At 42.6% G+C, this 21,856-nt stretch overlaps 1 protein-coding gene across 2 annotated transcripts in view; it reads left to right on the forward strand.

The window, feature by feature from the left end:
- Nucleotides 1–21,856, forward strand: part of LOC115194255 (inactive ubiquitin carboxyl-terminal hydrolase 53-like) — a 65,259-nt gene that overhangs the window by 5,389 nt on the left and 38,014 nt on the right. Inside the window, exons 1-7 of one of the 2 annotated variants that reach the window (XM_029753785.1) lie at nucleotides 13,117–13,338; nucleotides 13,966–14,669; nucleotides 15,766–15,858; nucleotides 16,248–16,382; nucleotides 19,936–20,046; nucleotides 21,280–21,362; nucleotides 21,510–21,594. In XM_029753785.1, the coding sequence (XP_029609645.1) occupies nucleotides 14,526–14,669; nucleotides 15,766–15,858; nucleotides 16,248–16,382; nucleotides 19,936–20,046; nucleotides 21,280–21,362; nucleotides 21,510–21,594 (651 nt within the window). In that variant the 5' untranslated portion in view covers nucleotides 13,117–13,338; nucleotides 13,966–14,525. Of the gene's footprint in view, nucleotides 1–13,116; nucleotides 13,339–13,965; nucleotides 14,670–15,765; nucleotides 15,859–16,247; nucleotides 16,383–19,935; nucleotides 20,047–21,279; nucleotides 21,363–21,509; nucleotides 21,595–21,856 lie in introns of those variants that run through there. The other variant, XM_029753784.1, reaches the window with a different exon arrangement.

Raw genomic sequence — 21,856 nt, forward strand, 5'->3', positions numbered from 1 at the left:
TATAAAAAATAAATTTAGGATTGTTCTTATTTTCCTCAAGTTGGAAAAGTAGGATGATCGAGCAGCAGTGAGGGCTCTTCGATACGGCACGATACTGTCTTTCCAAGCTAGTCGGAAGACTTCCAGTTTGGTGTAGCGCCATTTCCGTTCCAATTTTCTGGAAGCTTGCTTCGGGGCTCGGGTATTTTCTGTATACCAGGGAGCTAGTTTCTTGTGACAAATGTTTTAGGGGTGCAACTGCATATAGGGTATTACGCAAGGTTAAATTGAGTTCCTCAGTTTGGTGGTTAACTGATTTTTGTATTCTGACGTCCTTGGGTAGGTGGAGGGAGTCTGGAAGGGCATCTAGGAATCTTTGGGTTGTCCGAGAATTTATAGCACGGCTTTTGATGATCCTTGGTTGGGGTCTGAGCAGATTACTTGTTGTGATTGCAAACGTAATAAAATGGTGGTCCGATAGTCCAGGATTATGAGGAAAAACATTAAAATCCACAAAATGTATGCCACTGGACAAAACTAGGTCCAGAGTATGACTGTGGCAGTGAGTAGGTCCGGAGACATGTTGGACAAAACCCACGGAGTGGCTCCGAAAGCCTTTTGGAGTAGGTCTGTGGACTTTTCCATGTGAATATTAAAGTCACCAAAAATGTGAATATTATCTGCCATGACTACAAGATCCGATAGGAATTCAAGGAACTCGGTGAGGAACGCTGTATCCTGCCCAGGAGGCCTGTAAACAGTAGCTATAAAAAGTGATTGAGTAGGCTGCATAGATTTCATGACTAGAAGCTAAAAAGATGAAACCGCAGTCGTTTTGTTTTGTAAATTGAAATTTGCTATCGTAAATGTTAGCATCATCTCCGCCTTTGCGGGATGCGTGGGGGATATGGTCACTACTGTAACCAGGAGGTGAGGCCTCATTTAACACCGTAAATTCATCAGGCTTAAGCTATGTTTCAGTCAGGCCAATCACATCAAGATTATGATCAGTGATTAGTTAATTGACTATAACTGCCTTTGAAGTGAGGGATCTAACATTAAGTAGCCCTATTTTGAGAAGTGAGATATCACAATCTCTTTCAATAATGGCAGGAATGGAGGAGGTCTTTATTCCAGTGTGATTGCAAAGGCGAACACCGCCATGTTTAGTTTTGCCCAACCTAGATCGAGGCACATACACGGTCTCAATGGGGATAGCTGAGCTGACTACACTGACTGTGCTAGTGGCAGACTCCACTAAGATGGCAGGCTGGCTGGCTATCTCATTGTGGATCTATGGGAGTTAAGAGCCCTTTCTATGTTCGTAGATAAGATGAGAGCACCCCTCCAGCTAGGATGGAGTCCGTCACTCCTCAGCAGGCCAGGCTTGGTCCTGGCCTGCTGAGAAAGAGAATTTGTAGATAATTGGCCATCTTTTGGGAGGGGCAGAAAACAGTTTTCAACCAGCGATTGAGTTGGGAGACTCTGCTGTAGAGCTCATCACTCACCCTAACTGGGAGGGGGCCAGAGACAATTACTCGATGCCAACACATCTTTGTAGCTGATTTACACGTTGAAGCTATGTTGTGCTTGGTGACCTCTGACTGTTTCATCCTAACATCGTTGGTACAACTGTGGATAACAATATCCCTATACTCTCTACACTCGCCAGTTTTAGCCTTAGCCAGCACCATCTTCAGATTAGCCTTAACATCGGTAGCCCTGCCCCCTGGTTAACAGTTTAGGATCGCTGGATGATTTGTTTTAAGTCTAATACTGCGGGGTAATGGAGTCACCAATGACTAGGGTTTTCAATTTGTCAGAGCTAATGGTGGGAGCCTTCGGCGTCTCAGACCCCGTAGCAGGAAGAGGAGAGACCAGAGAAGGCTCGGCCTCTGACTCCGACCCATTGCTAAATGGGGAGAACTGGTTGAAAGTTTCTGTCGGCTGAATGAGCGATACCGGTTGAGCATTCCTATAGCATTTCCTTCCAGAAGCCATGAGAAAATTGTCCGGCTGCGGGGACTGTGCGAGGGGATTTATACTACTATCTGTACTTATTGTTGGCACAGACACTGTTTCATCCTTTCCTACACTTAAATTACCCTTGCCTAACGATTACGTCTGAAGCTGGGCTTGAAGCTGGGCTTGCAGCACGGCTATCCTCGCCATAAGGCGATCGTTCTCCTGTATATTATGAGTACAGCGACTGCAATTAGAAGGTTTCCTCTGACCAATGTGTCAGAGGAAACACTGTTCACCTGACGACCAAGGTCAGCCTGCAGGCGCCCGGCCCGCCACAAGGAGTCACTAGAGCGCGATGAGCCAAGGAAAGCCCTCCGGCCAAACACTCCCCTAACCCGGACGACGCAGGGTCAGTTGTGCGCTGCCCTATGGGTCTCCCGATCACGGCCATTTGTGATACAGCCTGGGATCGAACCAGGGTCTGTAGTGACATCTCTAGCACTGCAATGCAGTGCCTTAGACCGCTGCGTCACTCGGGAGCCCTGTAGCTACTTTTTAAGTAAATAGCTGGGGTCAACTTGTGCAATACTTTAGGAGATAAAGAAGATTACGTTCTGCCTTACACCTGTCACATAATTTGCCATTATGAAGCTAACCAGTAGTTCCCAGTCACGTGGTGTTTGTTTGCAAGCACACAACGATGAGAGACCAGAGCCTTGTGAGTCACTCACTGTGGTGCAGCACGAGCCAGGTGATCTAGTTACAGTATGGAATTCACAACTAAATGTTTGTCGGCTAGATATCTTATAACTATTTAAGTTAACTGTCTAAAATGTGCTAAATGCTCTGCAGTTGTGCATTTGGTTTGCTAATTCAGTAGCTAGTTAGCTATCTAGCTAAGTGGTTAGCTTCTTCCAAAATCAAGCTTTGCTTGGTAACAGCAGAGAATACCCTTCTGCTGTTTTAATATTTGTTTTGCGTGCAACCTGTGAGTAGCATTTGTTTAGTTATTTGTATAGTTTAGGTCAGACTGTATAACATTTAGTTAGTATTCTCTGAGATTTTACATGAATTTGTTAGCATTGCTAACCTTCGGATTAGTGTGATTTGAAAACAGCACACCTTCTGTTCAGTGCAGGAATTACCGAATATCCCGTTATGGAAATGTTTTAAATAAAAAAGAAAAGCTGTCTTAGGTTATTTTTAGTGTAGTTTTTGAATACGTTGTGTTGATCACAAAATCGAACTTGGTCTAATTAGTTTCTTCTCTGCAGCGAGTCTGGATCTGAGTACCTCCCCGACGATTTCTATAACGCAAACACATTCTAATCGTTCTGATTGGTCCCAGAAACTGATGGATTGGGCCCGAGGCAGAGCCAGAACATACGTGGGCAGGCCTCTCGCACATTCCAAATGTTTTTTTTATCCTGTGCAATAAGTACTTTCATTTTGGGAACACCATGCAACTAAAACATTTGCCAATAAAACACAATGCGTAACAATATTTTCCCGCAACAGTCTTCTCTTCACTGCTCTAACAAAACAGGATGATATATTGTTTACAGATCATAATGCTACAAGTCTTTTAAATGTAGCTAATTACACAAGTCACACGCCATGCCCACAACTAACCGCTTTTCGCACAAACCTTCCCTCAGAACTGTCAGCTAAGTAATGGCATTAGCTAGCAAGCTAACTAGCAAGAACAAAAACAATGAAATGTGGTGGAATTTACGTATTTTTTTACAATAAAAAAACAAATGATGAAAATTATCAACCAGAAGATGATGCTGCTGCTGCTACCGATCCTCAGACAAAAAACGGTGGCTTCGTGAATTCAAGTGGCTAAGTAGGGACAAAACTAGCAGCACAATGTTCTGTGAGTACTGTTGAAAGTCTGGAGTAATAGCAGTAGAGAAGGACTTATTTTGCACCTGGGCCGAGCAACCTAAAACACGAGTCTTTACTAACACATAAATTAATCCAAAAGTGCATCGGGGCAGGGGTGGGAGAAACATCACTACGTCTACTAGCTACCAGCCGTAATCGACGTTTTCCACTAGTTACCATATATATCGTAAAAATGCATGAAAACCAAAATGTGCTTTTTGATCTTAATTTAAGGTTTGGGTTAGGTATAAGGTTAGCAGTGTGGTTACATTTAGGATTAGGTTTGAAATCACATTTTTAAGAAGAGAAATAGAAGAAATAGGCAGGGTTTATGACTTTGTGGTTGTGGTCACTGGTGACGATTTGTATTTGACGACAGGCAACAGGTGGCAGCCCAAGCTGGTCAACAGGCAGAGCTAAAGATGAAATGTAACACTGCTTACTGAATTGCCAAAGAGGAGATGGATTTTACCAAATTCAGATCCATGTTACTCACCCATAAAAAAATTGTATGGATTACAGTTTGAAGTGGGAGCTTTAGCAGTAGGTGCCCATACTTTCTGCAATAACAGCTAACTTAATATCCCTAAAAGACTAAATTAATGCTGGCACTGTTAATATCATGTTATAGATTTGCATAACAGAGCAATAAAGTTGTTGCATTGTATGTCATAAACATACATGACTAGGTGATCATGTTTTTTTGTCATCTGAATTGTATTTATACTTTTAAGGATAATTACATTTAAAATGTCTCTTTCAAGCAGTCATCTTTTCTAAATTGAATATTGGTGTATGATTTAAACAGGGTAGACCAATAGATATGTTTCTACAACCACTGAATGAGTTTCACAGGATTTAAAAATTGCAAACTATAGCAAATAAATAAACGCTTATCTGTGATATGGCAACCAAAGAACACTCTTTAAAACCATTTTGATTTTAAATCATACATACATACATACATACATACATACATACATACATACATAACTGTTTAGCCACAATTACTTTCAGGTGTGTAATTAAGCAAACGGGTGTAGGAGTCGTAAGGACTGTGTTACATAGAGGTACACTGCAATTACTCACTTAGCTACCTACAGTAATCCTATGCATTAGGTGGTCTAACAACTGACAGCTGTAATACTGAAGCTAATGTCCTTTTACAAACTACAACAAATGTGATTAAAAGTTCAAATGTTCATTGCAGCAATAATGTATGTATAAAGTATTTAAAGTATAGATACAGTATATACGAATGTTGTGGTGTAGCCTACTCATATGTTAAGTAAAATTACTTTTAATTTCATTTCTTTGCCACTTTTTTGAAGTATTACTTTAGTGCATTATTGCAAATAAGATGCATGTTTGGGAAAACATTTTATGTTCCGTACAGGCTTCCTTCTTTTCACTCTGTCATTTAGGTTAGTATTGTGGAGTAGCTACAATGTTGTTGATACATCCTCAGTTTTCTCCCATCACAGCTGTTAAACTCTATAACTTTTTTAAAGTCACCATTGGCCTCATGGCAAAATCCCTGAGCGGTTTCCTTCCTCTCTGGCAACTGAGTTAGGAAGGACGCCTGTATCATTGTAGTGACTGGGTGTATTGATACACCATTCAAAATGTAACTAATAACTTCACCATGCTCAAAGGGATATTCAATGCCTGTTTTTTTTACCAATAGGTGTCCTTTGTGAGGCATTGGAACACCTCCCTGGTCTTTGTGGTTGAATCTGCGTTTGAAATTCACTGCTCGACTGATGGACATTACAATTATCTGTATGTGTGTGGTACAGAGATGAGGTAGTCATTCAAAAATCATGTTAAACACTTATTTATTTATTTATTTATTTATTATTATTATTATCTGTTAGCTGAATGCAGGAATGGATAACAATTTGTAGTTGCACTTTTAAATACAATGGTTATGTTTTAATCACATATATAAATATGTTTGCTGTTGCACTTTTGAATATAATCAATGTTCTGTATTGTATATTACATTTGTTTGTAATATTACCTATGTATACTAAAACAAGTATATAAACGCAACATGTAAAGTGTTGGTCCCATGTTTCATGTGCTGAAATAAAATATCCCAGAAATTCGCACAAATTTGTAAACATTAGTGAGCATTTCTCCTTTGCCAAGATATTCCATCCACCTGACAGGTGTGGCATATTATGAAGCTGATTAAACAGCATGATCATTACACAGGTGCACCTTGTGCTGGGGGAAATAAAAGGCCACTCTAAAATGTGCAGTTTTGTCACAACACAATGCCACAGATGTTTCCCATTTTTAGAGAGCATTGCAATTGGCATGCTGACTGCAGGAATGTCCACCAGAGCTGTTGCCAGATAATTGAATGTTAATTTCTCTAACATAAGCCGCCTTCAACATCGTTTTAAAGAAGTTGGCAGTACGTCCAATCGGTCTCCCAACCGCAGACCACGTTTAACCACGCCAGCCCAGGACCTCCACATCCAGCTTCTTCACCTGCGGGATCATATGAGACCAGCCATCCGGACAGCAGATGAAACTGTGCGTTTACACAACCAAATAATTTCTGCACAAACTATCAGAAACCATCTCCGAACCTGACTGCAGTTCAGCGTCGTAACCGACTTCAGTGGCCAATTGCTCACCTTCGATGGCCACTGGCACGCTGGAGAAGTGCTGGCACGCTGGAGAAGTGCTGGCACGCTGAAGAAGTATGCTTTTCAAGGATGAATTGTGGTTTCAACCCTACCGGGTGAGCAGTTTGCTGATGTCAACGTTGTGCCCCATGGTGGGATTATACACTGCTCAAAAAAATAAAGGGAACACTTAAACAACACAATGTAACTCAAAGTCAATCACACTTCTGTGAAATCAAACTGTCCACTTAGGAAGCAACACTGATTGACAATACATTTCACATGCTGTTGTGCAAATGGAATAGACAATAGGTGGAAATTATAGGCAATTAGCAAGACACCCCCAATAAAGGAGTGGTTCTGCAGGTGGTGACCACAGACCACTTCTCAGTTCCTATGCTTCCTGGCTGATGTTTTGGTGCTTTCACTCTAGTGGTAGCATGAGACGGAGTCTACAACCCACACAAGTGGCTCAGGTAGTGCAGCTCATCCAGGATAGCACATCAATGCGAGCTGTGGCAAGAAGGTTTGCTGTGTCTGTCAGCGTAGTGTCCGGAGCATGGAGGCGTTACCAGGAGACAGGCCAGTACATCAGGAGACGTGGAGGAGGCCGTAGGAGGGCAACAACCCAGGAGCAGGACCACTACCTGCGCCTTTGTGCAAGGAGGGGCAGGAGGAGCACTGCCAGAGCCCTGCAAAATGACCTCCAGCAGGCCACAAATGTGTATGTGTCTGCTCAAACGGTCAGAAACAGACTCCATGAGGGTGGTATGAGGGCCCAACGTCCACAGGTGGGGGTTGTGCTTACAGCCCAACACCGTGCAGGACTTTTGGCATTTGCCAGAGAACACCAAGATTGGCAAATTCGCCACTGGCGCCCTGTGCTCTTCACAGATGAAAGCAGGTTCACACAGAGCACATGTGACAGATGTGACAGAGTCTGGAGACGCCGTGGAGAACGTTCTGCTGCCTGCAACTTCCTCCAGCATGACCGGTTTGGCAGTGGGTCAGTCATGGTGTGGGGTGGCATTTCTTTGGGGGGCCGCACAGCCCTCCATGTGCTCGCCAGAGGTAGCCTGACTGGCATTAGGTACCGAGATGAGATCGTCAGACCTCTTGTGAGACCATATGCTGGTGCGGTTGGCCCTGGGTTCTTCCTAATGCAAGACAATGCTAGACCTCATGTGGCTGGAGTGTGTCAGCAGTTCCTGCAAGAGGAAGGCATTGATGCTATGGACTGGCCCGCCCGTTCCCCAGACCTGAATCCAATTGAGCACATCTGGGACATCGTGTCTCGCTCCATCCACCAATGCCACGTTGCACCACAGACTGTCCAGGAGTTGGCGGATGCTTTAGTCCAGGTCTGGGAGGAAATCCCTCAGGAGACCATCCGCCACCTCATCAGGAACATGCCCAGGCGTTGTAGGGAGGTCATACAGGCACGTGGAGGCCACACACACTACTGAGCCTCATTTTGACTTGTTTTAAGGACATTACATCAAAGTTGGATCAGCCTGTAGTGTGGTTTTCCACTTTAATTTTGAGTGTGACTCCAAATCCAGACCTCCATGGGTTGATAAAATGGATTTCCATTGATTATTTTTGTGTGATTTTGTTGTCAGCACATTCAACTATGTAAAGAAAAAAGTATTTAATAAGATTATTTCATTCATTCAGATCTAGGATGTGTTATTTTAGTGTTCCCTTAATTTTTTTGAGCAGTGTAGTATGGGCAGGCATAAGCTAAGGACAACCAATAAAATCACAGTATCGAATTGCAAGACATATCGTGTCGACACCAAGGTCCCTGGCAATTCCCAGCCTTATTCCACACTGAATGTTGTCTCCTTTTGGGAAAGTCATCCATCAAGGTTGAGTTGGCGGGTTGCGGGGAGGGACACACTTTAGCCGTCACACAGGTGTGTAATGCGCCAGCTAAATGGGATGATGTATGGATCTGCATTGAGCAAAGGCACACTGCACCACTGTCCAACATCAAGCGTTCAGTAGAGAAAGTAGGCCAACCAAGGCATTCAAGCTTTGCCTTTTGCGTATCTGTAAAATGAGGTAAATGACAACACGTTTTCTTCCAGCGGCCGCTTCTTTAACGGCAGTGTTTTGTTGTGATCATTCACCTGACACATGTCAAACAACGACAGATCGACTATTCGAAGGATCTTGTCATTACCATATAAATGTTAAACTCCTCTTAATGAGGCCATCCATCAACACATCTCTAAAAGAAACACCATCAGATTACTTCAATATCCCACACTGTAGCCCAGGTCACGTTTTGCTGTGTTCAAGTCTAACGGACAGCCTTGTCCTGTCAAAGATGCTGATTTACAACAGACACTCTAGCTGATTGCTCAAAGGTGCTAGCCTTAGCATTTTCACTATGTCAAGAAAACATCATGACTTTGTTCTTTCAATTTGCAAGACACCATCTAAGCAAGCCTCTCTCTTTACAAAGAAAGTCTCATAACTCCTTCCTGTGCTTTGGTCTATTCTCTAAATCTAGACCAGTGAAATGCCTTTGCTTGGCTACTCCTCAAAAGTGTAGTTTATCCTTACCAGATTTACAAAACACACCTGGAAAGGGTGGCTTGTCATTTTTGTTTTGTTCTTCTCATGAATAATTCCATACGGTAATAAGTGTCGAGGGCATGGCCACGCTTTCAGAAAGGCCTCCTTTTGCTGAGTGTCTGGGATACAAATGACTGACATGTTGTTGAACAAAGATATGGAAAAGGAACTCAATAAATAGAAATGAAAAGTGATTCGTAGGCCCCTTGAAATGCCTGCCCACTCAGGTGAATGTGCCTTTGAACTGAGATCAGATGATGCCTATGTTTGTGATAAGTTGGTGGATTTCACGTCTGTATACTGTGACTTTGCGACATGGAATTCCATCCTCTAGTCTAAACCGATCAAATTCATAATAAACACAGCTTGAGGAAATGTCACCCATGCCTCAGAACTCTAAAGGAAGGGTGTGTCTCTCGGGTTACGCAAGGACCCATGCCATGACATCACTCAGCTCGGTTGCAGAAGAGTGGCAAATTGGAGAGCAGGCTTTCTCCAGACAGGACTGAAAGCAAGAAGCCGAGATATTTCAACACAACTGCACTCTACTCACACTCAAATCACAGGGTATTTAAAGCACCAACATCCATTTGTCTGATTAATATAATATTTTACCTTAAAAGCACATTGGCTATTGACATGTTCTGCAGTTTTACCTTAGCCACCTGTAACCCTGACCCTGCACAGTCACTTTGTATTATTCCACCCTTGCATCTCTATCCCAGTTCTCACCTAGCAGGTTCGGTTTGGAATGAAGGACCATGCCTGTCTCCCTGATGTGATGGTATTCAGCCAATCCAGGTCACAACAATGTCTGTCACTCATGCGTTGCATTGTCATGTCCTTTAGGAACGCTGTCACCTGCCCTGATCACGTGTGCCATATAGTATTCTGTGTGACCTACGGTCAATGTGATATGTTTATTAGTTTCTTTTCGATATGACTAAGAAAATTAGGTAACATTGGTAATAACGTGATGATTGTTAATGGTGATAAATCAGTAGTTTGGTTTTAGAAACCAGAGATGTCTGCACGTGATAGCATTGTTTGAAGGCACTGCTGAGCACAGGACTGTCTTCGATGTTGAGCAACGGTAGCATAGAGAGAGACCTTTGTCATTCTATAAGGTTGTTGAGACATGTACGTTGGTTCCATATTGTGCTCTAGTTGCAGTCTGTCACGCCAGTGCCAATTTACCTCAGACTTTGAGATACTAGAAGATAAGAGAGGTTGGCGGATTGGCAGATAGAGTACAGTAATGTATTATTTGTGCTGTGATAAGGTAAGCATACATTAGTCATCTTTACTGTTGTTGCCGTGGATGCACTTCTTACGGAAGGGGAGTATGTCTTATGCACTGAACTGAAAACTTAATTAATTCATTTTTTTTGTCAGAGTTGGTAGTTGACCTCTAAACATGTGGTCATGATGACATGGACTTATTTTACAAGCACTTGACTGCGTGCCATTTTCTTTAAAGGGATTATTTAGTTCATGGTCATTATCTATGGATGCATACTGGCTGGGCTTGAAGGGCCAACAATATGGAAGAGATTCAGTTAATTTATGTTGAGGTTTATGCTATACGTAAGATTCCAGGGAATCACTTTCGCTAATGGTGGAAATCAAGGATTTATCTTGGTCTTGAGTATTGTTTCAGGGCCGAATGTGTGATTGAATTGTGATGCCCACCTCCTTGATTTGACCTGGAGGGATGGATACATCAGGGTAATGTTTGTGAGAAGGCGGCATTAAAAATGAAGGAAATTTATCGTGGCCCCTTACAGCTGACTTGATCAATCATTCCCCGTGCATATTGGACATGGTGAGTAATAATTTAGTTTTTCCTTAAATGGATGGGCACATTTGGTCAAATGTGCATTGAGAACATTTGGTAAAATGTGCATTGAGAACATGGGCTCTAAATGGATGGATGATGTGATATATTGGTGTCTACAGGAAGCTTTCGTCCCGGTATTGACAGACATGACAAACATGCATGGTTGAATGGAGTCACTCTAGAAGGATAAGTAGAGTACAGTTTTCCACTTGCCCCTCCAGCATTGCATCTAATCACAAAGACACGAGCTCTTTAGCAACGCCAGGCTTAAGTGATTCCTTTGGAATTCTGTTGCTATGGAGGGTAGTTGCAAATGAGAGCCAAAGGGCCTAAGCCTGTTGTTTTCAGTAGAGAGACTTTTTTTGAAAGAATTTAGTCAATCAGAAACTATTGTGAATGAATGGTCAAATTCTGGTTCCACCATAAACACACTCTACTTTAGCTGTGTGGTCACATTTCAGGACATGTTGAAAATAGTTTGAATACCAGAGAAGAAATATTGCTCGACTGGTTTTGGATGAGACTTTGTGCCGTCCCACAGTCTGCTCTGCTATATTCTCAAGAGTTTAAGCTCGGCCTGAAAAAGCTGTGAAAACAACAACAAAATTATAAACTGAAGGAGATAATATTTTGAAAAACAAAATCTACAAACCTTCGCTATCTCCTAGTCAAGACAACAGCACGGTTCCCAACTTCCTAGCTATAACAATTTCAGTTCTGCATACAATCACCATCTTCTCATATAGAGGGGTCTCCAGTCTTACAACTTTACCCCTTTTATTATAGCTAATGCTATTGGAGCAGATGCCCATTCATCATACTGTATGTGGAAAGGTTCACCACCAGAGGGAACCAAGTCTCAGTGTACCTTCCACTCTATTGATTATTGATAGTGAATAGACACTGTGTACAAAACATTATTAACAGCTTGAAAAACCTAGCAATTCAATTTTTTGTCTTGCCCATTCACCCTCGGAATGGCACACATACACAATCCATGTCTCACTTTTCTCAAGGCTTAAAAATCCTTCTGTAACCTGTCTTCTCCCCTTCATCTACACTGATTTGAAGTGGATTTAACGGGTGGCATCCAATAAGGGTTCATAGCTTTCTATATGTCCTGGAAAAAGCAAGGGTTCCTAATATTTTGTACACTCCAGAACTCTGTACTGCCACCTCCTTTCAATTAAGACCTAGACAACCAGGTGAGGGGAGATGAGACCTAGACACTCAGCAATGAGTTTGACATGTGCTCTAGAGAGATTGTAAAAACAGGATATATTCAATACCTGAAATGTATTGCAATGCATACATCATGCAGGAATGGACTGGGACCAGAAATTGGCCTGGGCTTTACTATTACAACGGCCCAATTTTTTTTTTCCCCCTCAATGCCCCAACTCTAGCCCAAACTTTTTTTTCTTTGCGGTCCTCAGTATTGGCCAAATAATTACAATTCTTGCAAAAAATATATACAATTTAGATAGGCCCACCGGACAAAAAATGGACCAGCCCATGTGGCATTTGCCAGAACTGCCCTGTAGCCGGTCAGTATCTGGCTGCATGACTTGATATTTCAACCAGGCACAGTAAATTACTCATGCAGTGGATCTATTTGTTGATTGTCAAGTTATGGGTTGCACTTCAATGTTCTAAATGGGAGCTTTTGAGCTATGGAATAAAATATTTGCATCATCATGTACTCAGAGGTGCCTAACTTAAAACAGAAGTCTGAATCGGATGTGAGTTGACAGTGGAAACTGCTGCTCAGTGTCTCATTCTAACATTTATAGCTTCTAGATAAGTGGGATGCTCACAGGAAATTATCTAATAACTTCCCCTAACCACATTCTTTGCGATATGGTAGCACTAATATGAATAGTAATACAGAGGGGTTCCCCCATTTTATTATGTGCAAAAGACTAGGTATAGAGTCCTTTGTTCCTCAGCCAACATTTGATAAGATACAAACAGACCGACATGAACAACAAAGAAACACTTGGTTTATGAAGCTCATAAACAAACTCTTTACCATAAGTATGCACCTTCAATTTACTAAAACAACCCTACACTAGCATGTCCAAGGGAACAGATGACACTGGCAGCATTCTGGAAAAAAAATCTCTGTTCTCTCTGTCGTGGCTCGATTGTTGCGTTCGAAGTTCAATGTGTCGGTATGACCTGGAGCATTAGGGCTGCACTGGTTCCAGGAATCTCAAATGTTTAACAACACACTGGTGTCCTGGTTATGTTTTCGAGAGGCTATTGCAAGCAGCAGGCCAGGCCGGGCCGGGTCATGCCTTGTCTGCCATGTTAGCCTAATGCTAAGTCCGCTCCAAGGCTAACACTCATAAGTTGAAAGGCTATGAGAACTACTACATGACTGAAAGACTGGCCATTGGCAAGCCGTTGGGCCTGAAGGAAGGCGTGCTGCAAGTAGATAATTTGCACTACATTGTTCACTGGGCTGATGATATTACTGTGTAACTTGGCATAGCTCCCTTTCTTGTTTAGCCTTCAACTCGGTAGCTGGGGCACGACTATTCAAAGTGACAAGATGACGAACGGTTTAGGCTTTAAATCATGTAACATGCACAGTCGGCTGTAATGTCTTAGTTTGGTGGACTTTCGAATTTGTGACCTGATTTCTCTAAGACCTAAACAACGTGATATTTCGCAATCTGTAAATGATCAATAATTACTTTGTTTCCCATTCTCCATTAAATATGTTTAGAAAGAGGGGATAGATTATACACATTTAATCTTTCAAATGTTTTATTTAGAAACATTGGGTGCAGAGGACAGTCATAAAAGTTAATGGATAAACTTTGTTGATATATGTTATAAAGGGGGTGAGGTCAACTACTGACCTTGAAATAGGTGAAGCCTGATGTTTACTATTGCCCGAAAAAATCATTTACTAACTGGGAAGATCCAACCATCAATTCTTGTCCTGACTAAATGTTTTTCCATTTACGATACGTAGAATGTTAATCCTGGATGTTCATTTGTTTTCAGTGAAATGTATTATTTTGTGGTGTAAAGTCTTTTTCACTTTTACAGATCAGACCCCATTGACATACAATGGCAAGCGCTGCCTGGATAAATCTTCGGTATGGATGAAGCTTGGAAAGGTTGATCAATTCCATTTGACTGCCCTATAACGTCCTGGCAATGTGGAGAGCCCCCAGAGGCACTGAATCCCCAGTGCAGAATGATCCAGGCTGGAGAATGATCCAGGCTGGAGAATGCCTAACACCCCTACTTCAGGAGTTAAACAGCTACGCATAAGAACAATCGGACTAGCCATCTGTGGCAAAATAATTTTGTCTGGATTCCAGACTTCCTAGCTAGGGACTTTCTGAAACATTTCTCCTGGTTTCTATGACATTTAAGACCTTTCCAAGTTGTGGACAAGGTAAAATCACTTTCCTCTCAAGCTGCGGAGAGGTGGGAGTAGTCGCCCATGTGTAGCAGGACAGTAACTGCTGCTAACGGAATAACGTAACCTCAGACTGTCTGGGGTTCCTCTCGACGGGACAAGGGATCCCACCGCAACCACCAAGCCCCAGTCTGCCTCACCGAGTGACTCCACTCACGTCAAAAGGCATACCCTCTATCGAATGGCATGGGTCAAGTTCTTCAGGAAGCCGGGGGGCAATCTCGCCAAGTCCTACCAGCCAGGGAGCATGCTGTCTCTAGCCCCCACCAAAGGCCTGCTGAACGAGCCGGGGCAAAACAGCTGCTTTCTCAACAGTGCGGTGCAGGTGAGTCATATCTAAACAATGAATAGTAGATGATTACTGCATGCTTTTAGATAATTGCAATAAATGCTTTGTTTTTCAATGACTATATATCCAGAACAATAGGATGGAAGTAGAGACCTACTGTTAATATCTGATAAGGGACATGTGTATTAATGCAAATTGCAACAATGCCCAATCCCTTGATTTGAAATACGTGGTAAACCAAAACAAAACATGATCTCATTTCCAGGAGGCTACATTCCTCATGTTAGCTTTGCTTATTCATAATAAAGGAATAGACAGCATCTCCCTCCAGACCAAAAATATTTACCACCACCAACATTACTTTACAACCTCAAAGCCAATAGCTTAGTCACTCTCTAAATGCTTCAGTACTTCCCGGCAAGTTACTGAAAGGTTGTTTTTGCCTCGTGGGAAGGCATTTGGCGGACTGTTCCAGGCCGTGACTCAGAGGGCGAGACATGGCTGAGCTGGATGAAGACGTCCGCCACCCAGGGCTTTGTTTCCAAGGAACAGAACCCCCCCCCCTTTCTTTCCTTTCCCTCTCCTCTTTTTTTTTAAATCCCCTTTTATTTAACTAGGCAAGTCAGTTAAGAACAAATTCTTATTTTCAATGACGGCCTAGGAACAGTGGGTTAACTGCCTTGTTCAGGGGCAGAACGAAAGATTTTTACCTTGTCAGCTCTCGGATTCGATTTTGAAACCTTTTCGGTTACTAGTCCAACGCTCTAACCACTAGGCTACCTGCCGCCCCAGGCCATGTTGTCCTCATGGCCTGACACAACCACCCAGCCCCTCTAAGCACCATCTACCAAGGAAGGACATCACTGGCCCTAAATCCACAGTCGACAATGTTTGAGGTCAGGTCGCAACGTGAAGTTGTTATTATTGTTCAAATTATTAACCAGCCTTCAAATGTCACCTTTAGAACCGAAAGTGTTTTCTAAAATAAATCCTTTTAAAACCTGTCATTCATCAAAGGAAAGATTAGCTGGGAAAGTTGGGGTCATAATGTAAGTTCGGTGTGTAATATGAGGATCTTCATGAACATGACAATACTTTCACAATAATATGTTTTCTTCAATCCCCTGTTCAGGTACTGTGGCATTTGGACATCTTCAGACGCAGTCTGAGGCAACTTCCTGGACACTTCTGTCTCGGAGACTCATGCATCTTCTGTGCGTTGAAGGTATGCGCCCTTCGTCAAGTCTTAGTTCTTGCAAGCAATCCCAAATGTAAAAAAAGATATATATTTGTAGGACTTTATCAGTGCTGACACGTTACCGCTAGTTTGATAGCATTACCAATAATTTGATTTGGCATTTTGTTGATAACACACATTCAGACTGGGGGTATTGAGCTTTGAGGGAGTAGTTAGTTGTCCCTTGAGAACTGCTATAAATAATTATTTGTAAATGTTTTCCTTTGCAGAATTTAATGAATTAACTTCTTTCGATTAAGGCAGCCCCCCCCGCACCTCTCTGATTCAGAGGGGTTGGGTTAAATGCGGAAGACGCATTTCAGTTGAAGGCATTCAGTTGTACAACTGACTAGGTATCCCCCTTTCCTGTTCCGCAGGGCATCTTCTCCCAGTTCCAGCACAGTCGGGAGCGCGCCCTGCCCTCAGACAACCTGCGTCACGCCCTGGCCGAGACTTTTAAGGATGAGCACCGCTTTCAGCTGGGCTTCATGGACGATGCTGCCGAGTGCTTCGTAAGTTCCTTTGGTGACTGACCAGACTTTCTGGCAGATCCCTGGTATCCAGGGGGCCTTTGAGCAGAGGCGACTAGATTGGAATGTGTGTGTATGTTTGTTTGTGTGAGTGTGTTGGGGACACTTGAGGGGGGGGGGCTGTAACAAACATTTAAGCGAGGTCATCGTCTGAAAGAGGTATATCCCTTCTCCCATCAATCCCCTCGACACAGCCTCTAATATATCATGGTGGTGGGTTACGTAAGCCCAAACACAATCTTTGGGCCTTAACTGTTTCCTCACTGTATTATGCAACATCACTCTGAGTGGTTTAAAGTGGTCTTTGAACTCTCTGACTGAGCCACTTTGACCATAGCTATTCAGTACATTTTGTGTTTAGTTTGCTAACTTCCAAACATTTATCCTACTGTAATAACAGTGGTGGACAAAGTACCCAATTGCCATACTTGAGTAAAAGTAAAGATACCTTAATAGAAAATGACTCAAGTAAATGTAAAAGTCACCCAGTAAAATATTACTTGAGTAAAAGTATAAAAGTATTTGGTGTTAAATATACTTAAGTATCAAAAGTAAATGTAATTGCTAAAATATACTTAAAAATCAAAAGTATAAATCTTTTCAAATTCCTTTATATTAAGAAAACCAGACGGCATCATTATTATTCTTAAAAAGATAAAAATTAGGATAACCGGGACATACAACAAAACTCAGACCTCATTTACAAACGAAGCCAGTGTGTTTAGTGAGTCCATCAGATCAGAGGCAGTAGGGAGGACCAGGGATGTTCTCTAAGTGTGTGAATTGGAACATTTTCCTGCCCTGCTAAGCATTTAAAATGGAACAAGTACTTTTGGGTGTCAGGGAAAATGTATGGAGTAAAAAGTACATAATTTTCTTCAGGATTGTAGTGAAGTAAAGTTGTCAAAAATATAAATAGTAAAGTACAGATACCCAAAAAACAACTTAAGTAGTATTTTAACTTAAGTAGTTTACACCACTATGTAATAGTAATGCTTTGTTACCCTGTTCTTTTTAACACTTATTCTAGACCCAACAGAGAAAAGGTCATTACCATCTGAGAGCACGATGTTCAGACGCTTCAACACCAACTAAGAAACATCCAGGATTTTAGGAATTTTACTGTACATTACAGCTAGTTTTAGACTTCATCTTAGCTAATGAATTAGTTCCTCTTTAGCCCTTTAGCTATAGTGCTTAGGTGAGGCTACACTACAGTACATTATGTTCTCTGTCTGCCTGCATCAGGTTTGTCACTGTAGCGTAATTGCTCTAAACCGAGTCAGCACAGACATATAATCATTTCCTGTTTAGCGCAGCAGGTCTTGAGTGGGGAGGACATTCATTCAGGAGAGCTCATTATACAGTGGAGGATAAACAGCAGAGAAAATTAAGTCTCTTTCTCTCAAGAACAGGAGGTGATGAGAAAACGAGCGGCCAGCCAAACCGATAAACCAATATGCCCACTCTCCGAGCTTCCCGGCAACACAGGGAACCAGTCACACGAGCCATTTACGTCAAATTGACCTCAGATTCCCTACCCGAGTCTGTTATGAATAAGCAATGATTTTCAAAGAACCACGATCCAATGAAATCCAAAGTGGTGGTTGAAAGGTCAGGCGCCAAACAAAACAAAAAACTCAATGTTTGAATTCTTGTTCTGTAAACAATGCCCCTTTTTCAGTGTGGCAACAATGCTGTTTCAATTACATAGCTAGAATAAAAATGTTTGAACACCTGAGGTGACGTGATATCAGGTAGAATGGTTAAAGGAGCTTCTGCATACTGTGTACAACCTCCCCCCCCCCCCTTTTATTAGTCCTTTCTCAGACATGTCATCTTAACCATTCTAACATTGTAACAACTGACTTCATTCTGTGTTTATTTATCCGTGGGCGTGAAGTTGCATGAACGTTTTACTGTGTGTATGTTAAGATTTGGCAAGGTTATACGGGGACTCTCTCTTTATCTAGATTTTCCCATGGGAATCTTGGGTTTACATGCGTAAAGTAAAGACCGAGTCAAGGCTCTGTAAAGAATGCTTTAGCAGTACGACTTGGATTTATTTATGAGCCGAATTAGCCAGTGTCAGAATAAATGGCTGTGTGGTTATGGAGGTCTAAAAGCAGCCTGAATGTTTCATAAACCTATGGGGATTCCATAGCAACAGGAGCGAGTTTCAAGTGCTTGCACACGGACTGGTTCCTTAACTACAGTAGTGAGGCACAGCATAACAGCATAACTCCCTAGCTGTTAAATGTCACAAAACAATACAGGCTCATACTGATGTATCAGGGGGGAAAGTATTTCTTGTCTGTACTGGTACATTGGGGAGAGAAGCTGATAGCTGAGGGTGAGTTGAGGGTAATACATGCTGGGGATAAAGAATAAGCTGGTGATTCGTAATATTGTAATCGAGGGGGATGATTACTAGTTTCAATTTGGAAATTAGAATGTTCCCATGGATAAGATCGAGCAAACTTTGCTAATGGAATATATTGTGATTTGTTGACAACTATTGTCTCAATCTCTCGTGGAAAGATCTCCGTAAACCTAATTGGTACTGTCCCATCCTATGACAGTGGTTCTCCCATATTTTGTTTTTGCCTTAGCACTACTCAGCTGATTCAAGCTTTGATTATTTTAATCGGGTGTGTAGTGCTCAGGCAAAAAGCCCAAATTAGCACCCCCTTGGGCCCACTGGGCCAGAATTGAGAACCACTGTCCTATGGGATACGTAAGATGACAAGCAGCATTGTTTTTATTTAGATGTATAAGGATTGGGCGAGGGCGGTGCTAAAACTGGTGTACCCACACGAATGATAAACACAAGTGAAATTATCATAAGGGTTGGCTTCGGCTAAGAGTTTCCTTTTGCGAGGGTGGGGGACTTCGCAAACCAGAAATCTTCATTTCTAACACGCTTACCCCATAACCTACTCAAGCATCTGACCAAATTACGCAATATTTTAGTTCTGTTTTAACCGAGATTACTATTCCCTATACACGGAGTATACAAAACATTAAGAACATAGACTGACCAGGTTGAAGCTATGATCCCTTATTAATGTCACTTGTTATATCCACTTCAATCAGTGTAGATGAAGGGCAGGAGACAGGTTGAAGAAGGATTTTTAAGCCTTGAGACAATTGAGACATGGATTGTGTATGTGTGCCATTCAGAGGATGATTAGGCAAGATAAATCATTTAAGTGCCTTTGAACAAGGTATGGTTCTAGGTACCAGGCGAACTACAACGCTGCTGGTTTTTTTGCGCTCAATTTCCTGTGTGTATCAACGATGGTCCACCACCAAAAAGATATCCAGCCAACTTGACACAACTGTGGGAAGCATTGGAGTCAACATGGGCCAGCATCCTTGTTGAACGCTTTCGAGTTAGAATCCATGCCCCGACTAATTGAGGTTGTTCTGAGTGCAGAGGGGAGGGGGTGCAACTCAATACTAGGTAGGTGTTCCTAATGTTTGGTGTACTCTGTGTATTCTCATTTCTTATCGGCATACTATATTCCCACAGGAGAATATTCTGGAGAGGATCCACCTGCATATTGTGCCTGAGGAGACAGATGCCTGCACCTCCAAGTCCTGCATCACACACCAGAAGTTTGCCATGACACTCTATGAACAGGTTAGAGAAAACCACTAGCATCTGGCAGCACCCCCCCCACACACACAGGTCCATATCCAGTTGCAGACACGTGGATTACGCACACACTCCATCCATTTGTGGGCGGCAGGTAGCCTAGCGGTTAGAGTAAGCGAGTAACCGAAAGGTTGCGGGATCGAATCCCCGAGCTGACAAGGTAAAAATCTGTCATTCTGCCCCTGAACAAGGCAGTTAACCCATTGTTCCCTGGTGGGCTGTGATTGTAAATAAGAATTTGTTCTTAACTGACTTGCCTATTTAAATAAAGGTAAAATAAAAAGATCCATCAGGGGTGCAGCAGCAGGCACATGGATCATTGTCTGAGATGGGAGCTACCCAATCCGTCACATCTCCAGAGTGGGGCTACTCCTCTGGAATGCAGAGGGTGGTTTTCCTCAGATCTCTGTGAGCGGTAGCAGTACAAGACGAACAATGTCACATAGGATCTCCAAGGATTTCCCCCTACACACACACCCTCCCTGCCCAGCCGGTATGATGTTCATCTCTGATGCCATGTCCCTAAACCCCAGAGCTGTCCTGTCATCAATGTTTCAGACCACTCTGATGGTGATACAGTGGTGGCCAACTCTCCTCCCTGAGAGCAAGTAGGTTTGCAGACATTTTTTCCAGCCCTGCTTTAACACACCTGACTCCGTTAATCAGCTGCTCAACAGGACCTTGATTAGTGGAATCAGGTGTTTTACAGTAGGGTTGGAACAAAAGCCTGTACACCCAGTAGCTCTCTAGCTGGAAGGTTGCTTTGATGGGTAAAAAACAACATGGTCTACAATACATGATAGATCAGAGGAACTGATATCTGACCCTTGAGGTCACGTGCACTGCAGGTTTTGTTTTCTTCTTGGTAGTTTATTAATTGATCTGTAACTAATGGAAACTTCACACTGAAGCTGAAAACCAGCAATGCTTTGGACCTAAAGGCCTGAAGTTAAGGGGGCAATAGATTAAGTCTGAAGACCGAACACAAACCACAACCCACCCATCACTTTTCCTCTAAACTCTGACAAACACTCCACTCTCTCCCATCACAGTTTTCACAAACAGCCCACAGTAGTATTTTCCCCATAACCATCCCCAAACGACTACCCCACGCGAAATGACACGCTGACTTGATAATTAGTGCTTTGCAGTGGCTAAGCGGCGCCTAGCTAACGGCCATGTGTCTGTATTGTGTTCCTCTTCCCCTCTCCTCTGCAGTCTGTCTGTCGTAGCTGTGGGGCATCCTCCGACCCCCTGCCCTTCACTGAGCTAGTGCATTATGTCTCCACCACTGCCCTCTGGTAAGCCATGCTTATTGTTTTCAAACTGACGTCACACAGACCACATTTCTCTATGTTCCTCATAGGGTTACTGAGTGACTTTTGTACTTTCTAGCTTTGTCTCTCTCTACCTTTCTTTCCTTGTCTCACACTCTCTTTCATTCTCAGTCAACAGGTGTATCAGAGGCGGGATGAGTCATTTGGAGAGCTGCTGCAAGCAGCCAGTACCATCGGGGATTCCCGTAACTGTCCGGTAAGTGGCTGCCCCATCAAGCATTAAGAAAGTCATGCATGTCAATGGAAAACTCAAGTCAGGATGCACCTCCATCTCCATCATACTAAACAACTACTAAGAAGGGGAAAATCATTAGCAAGACAACAGAACTAAGATCAACTGTGAAATTGTATTTATGGTTCTTGTTACTGAGTTAGTTGGCTAGTTACTTTGCTTAGTTTAGTTAGTTAAGCTGGTTAGTTAGCTCTGCTCCCCTGGTTAAGTCTCTTCCCTCTCTCTG

Source organism: Salmo trutta, chromosome 5, assembly GCF_901001165.1.
Source record: "Salmo trutta chromosome 5, fSalTru1.1, whole genome shotgun sequence".
Taxonomy (NCBI): Eukaryota; Metazoa; Chordata; class Actinopteri; order Salmoniformes; family Salmonidae; genus Salmo; species Salmo trutta.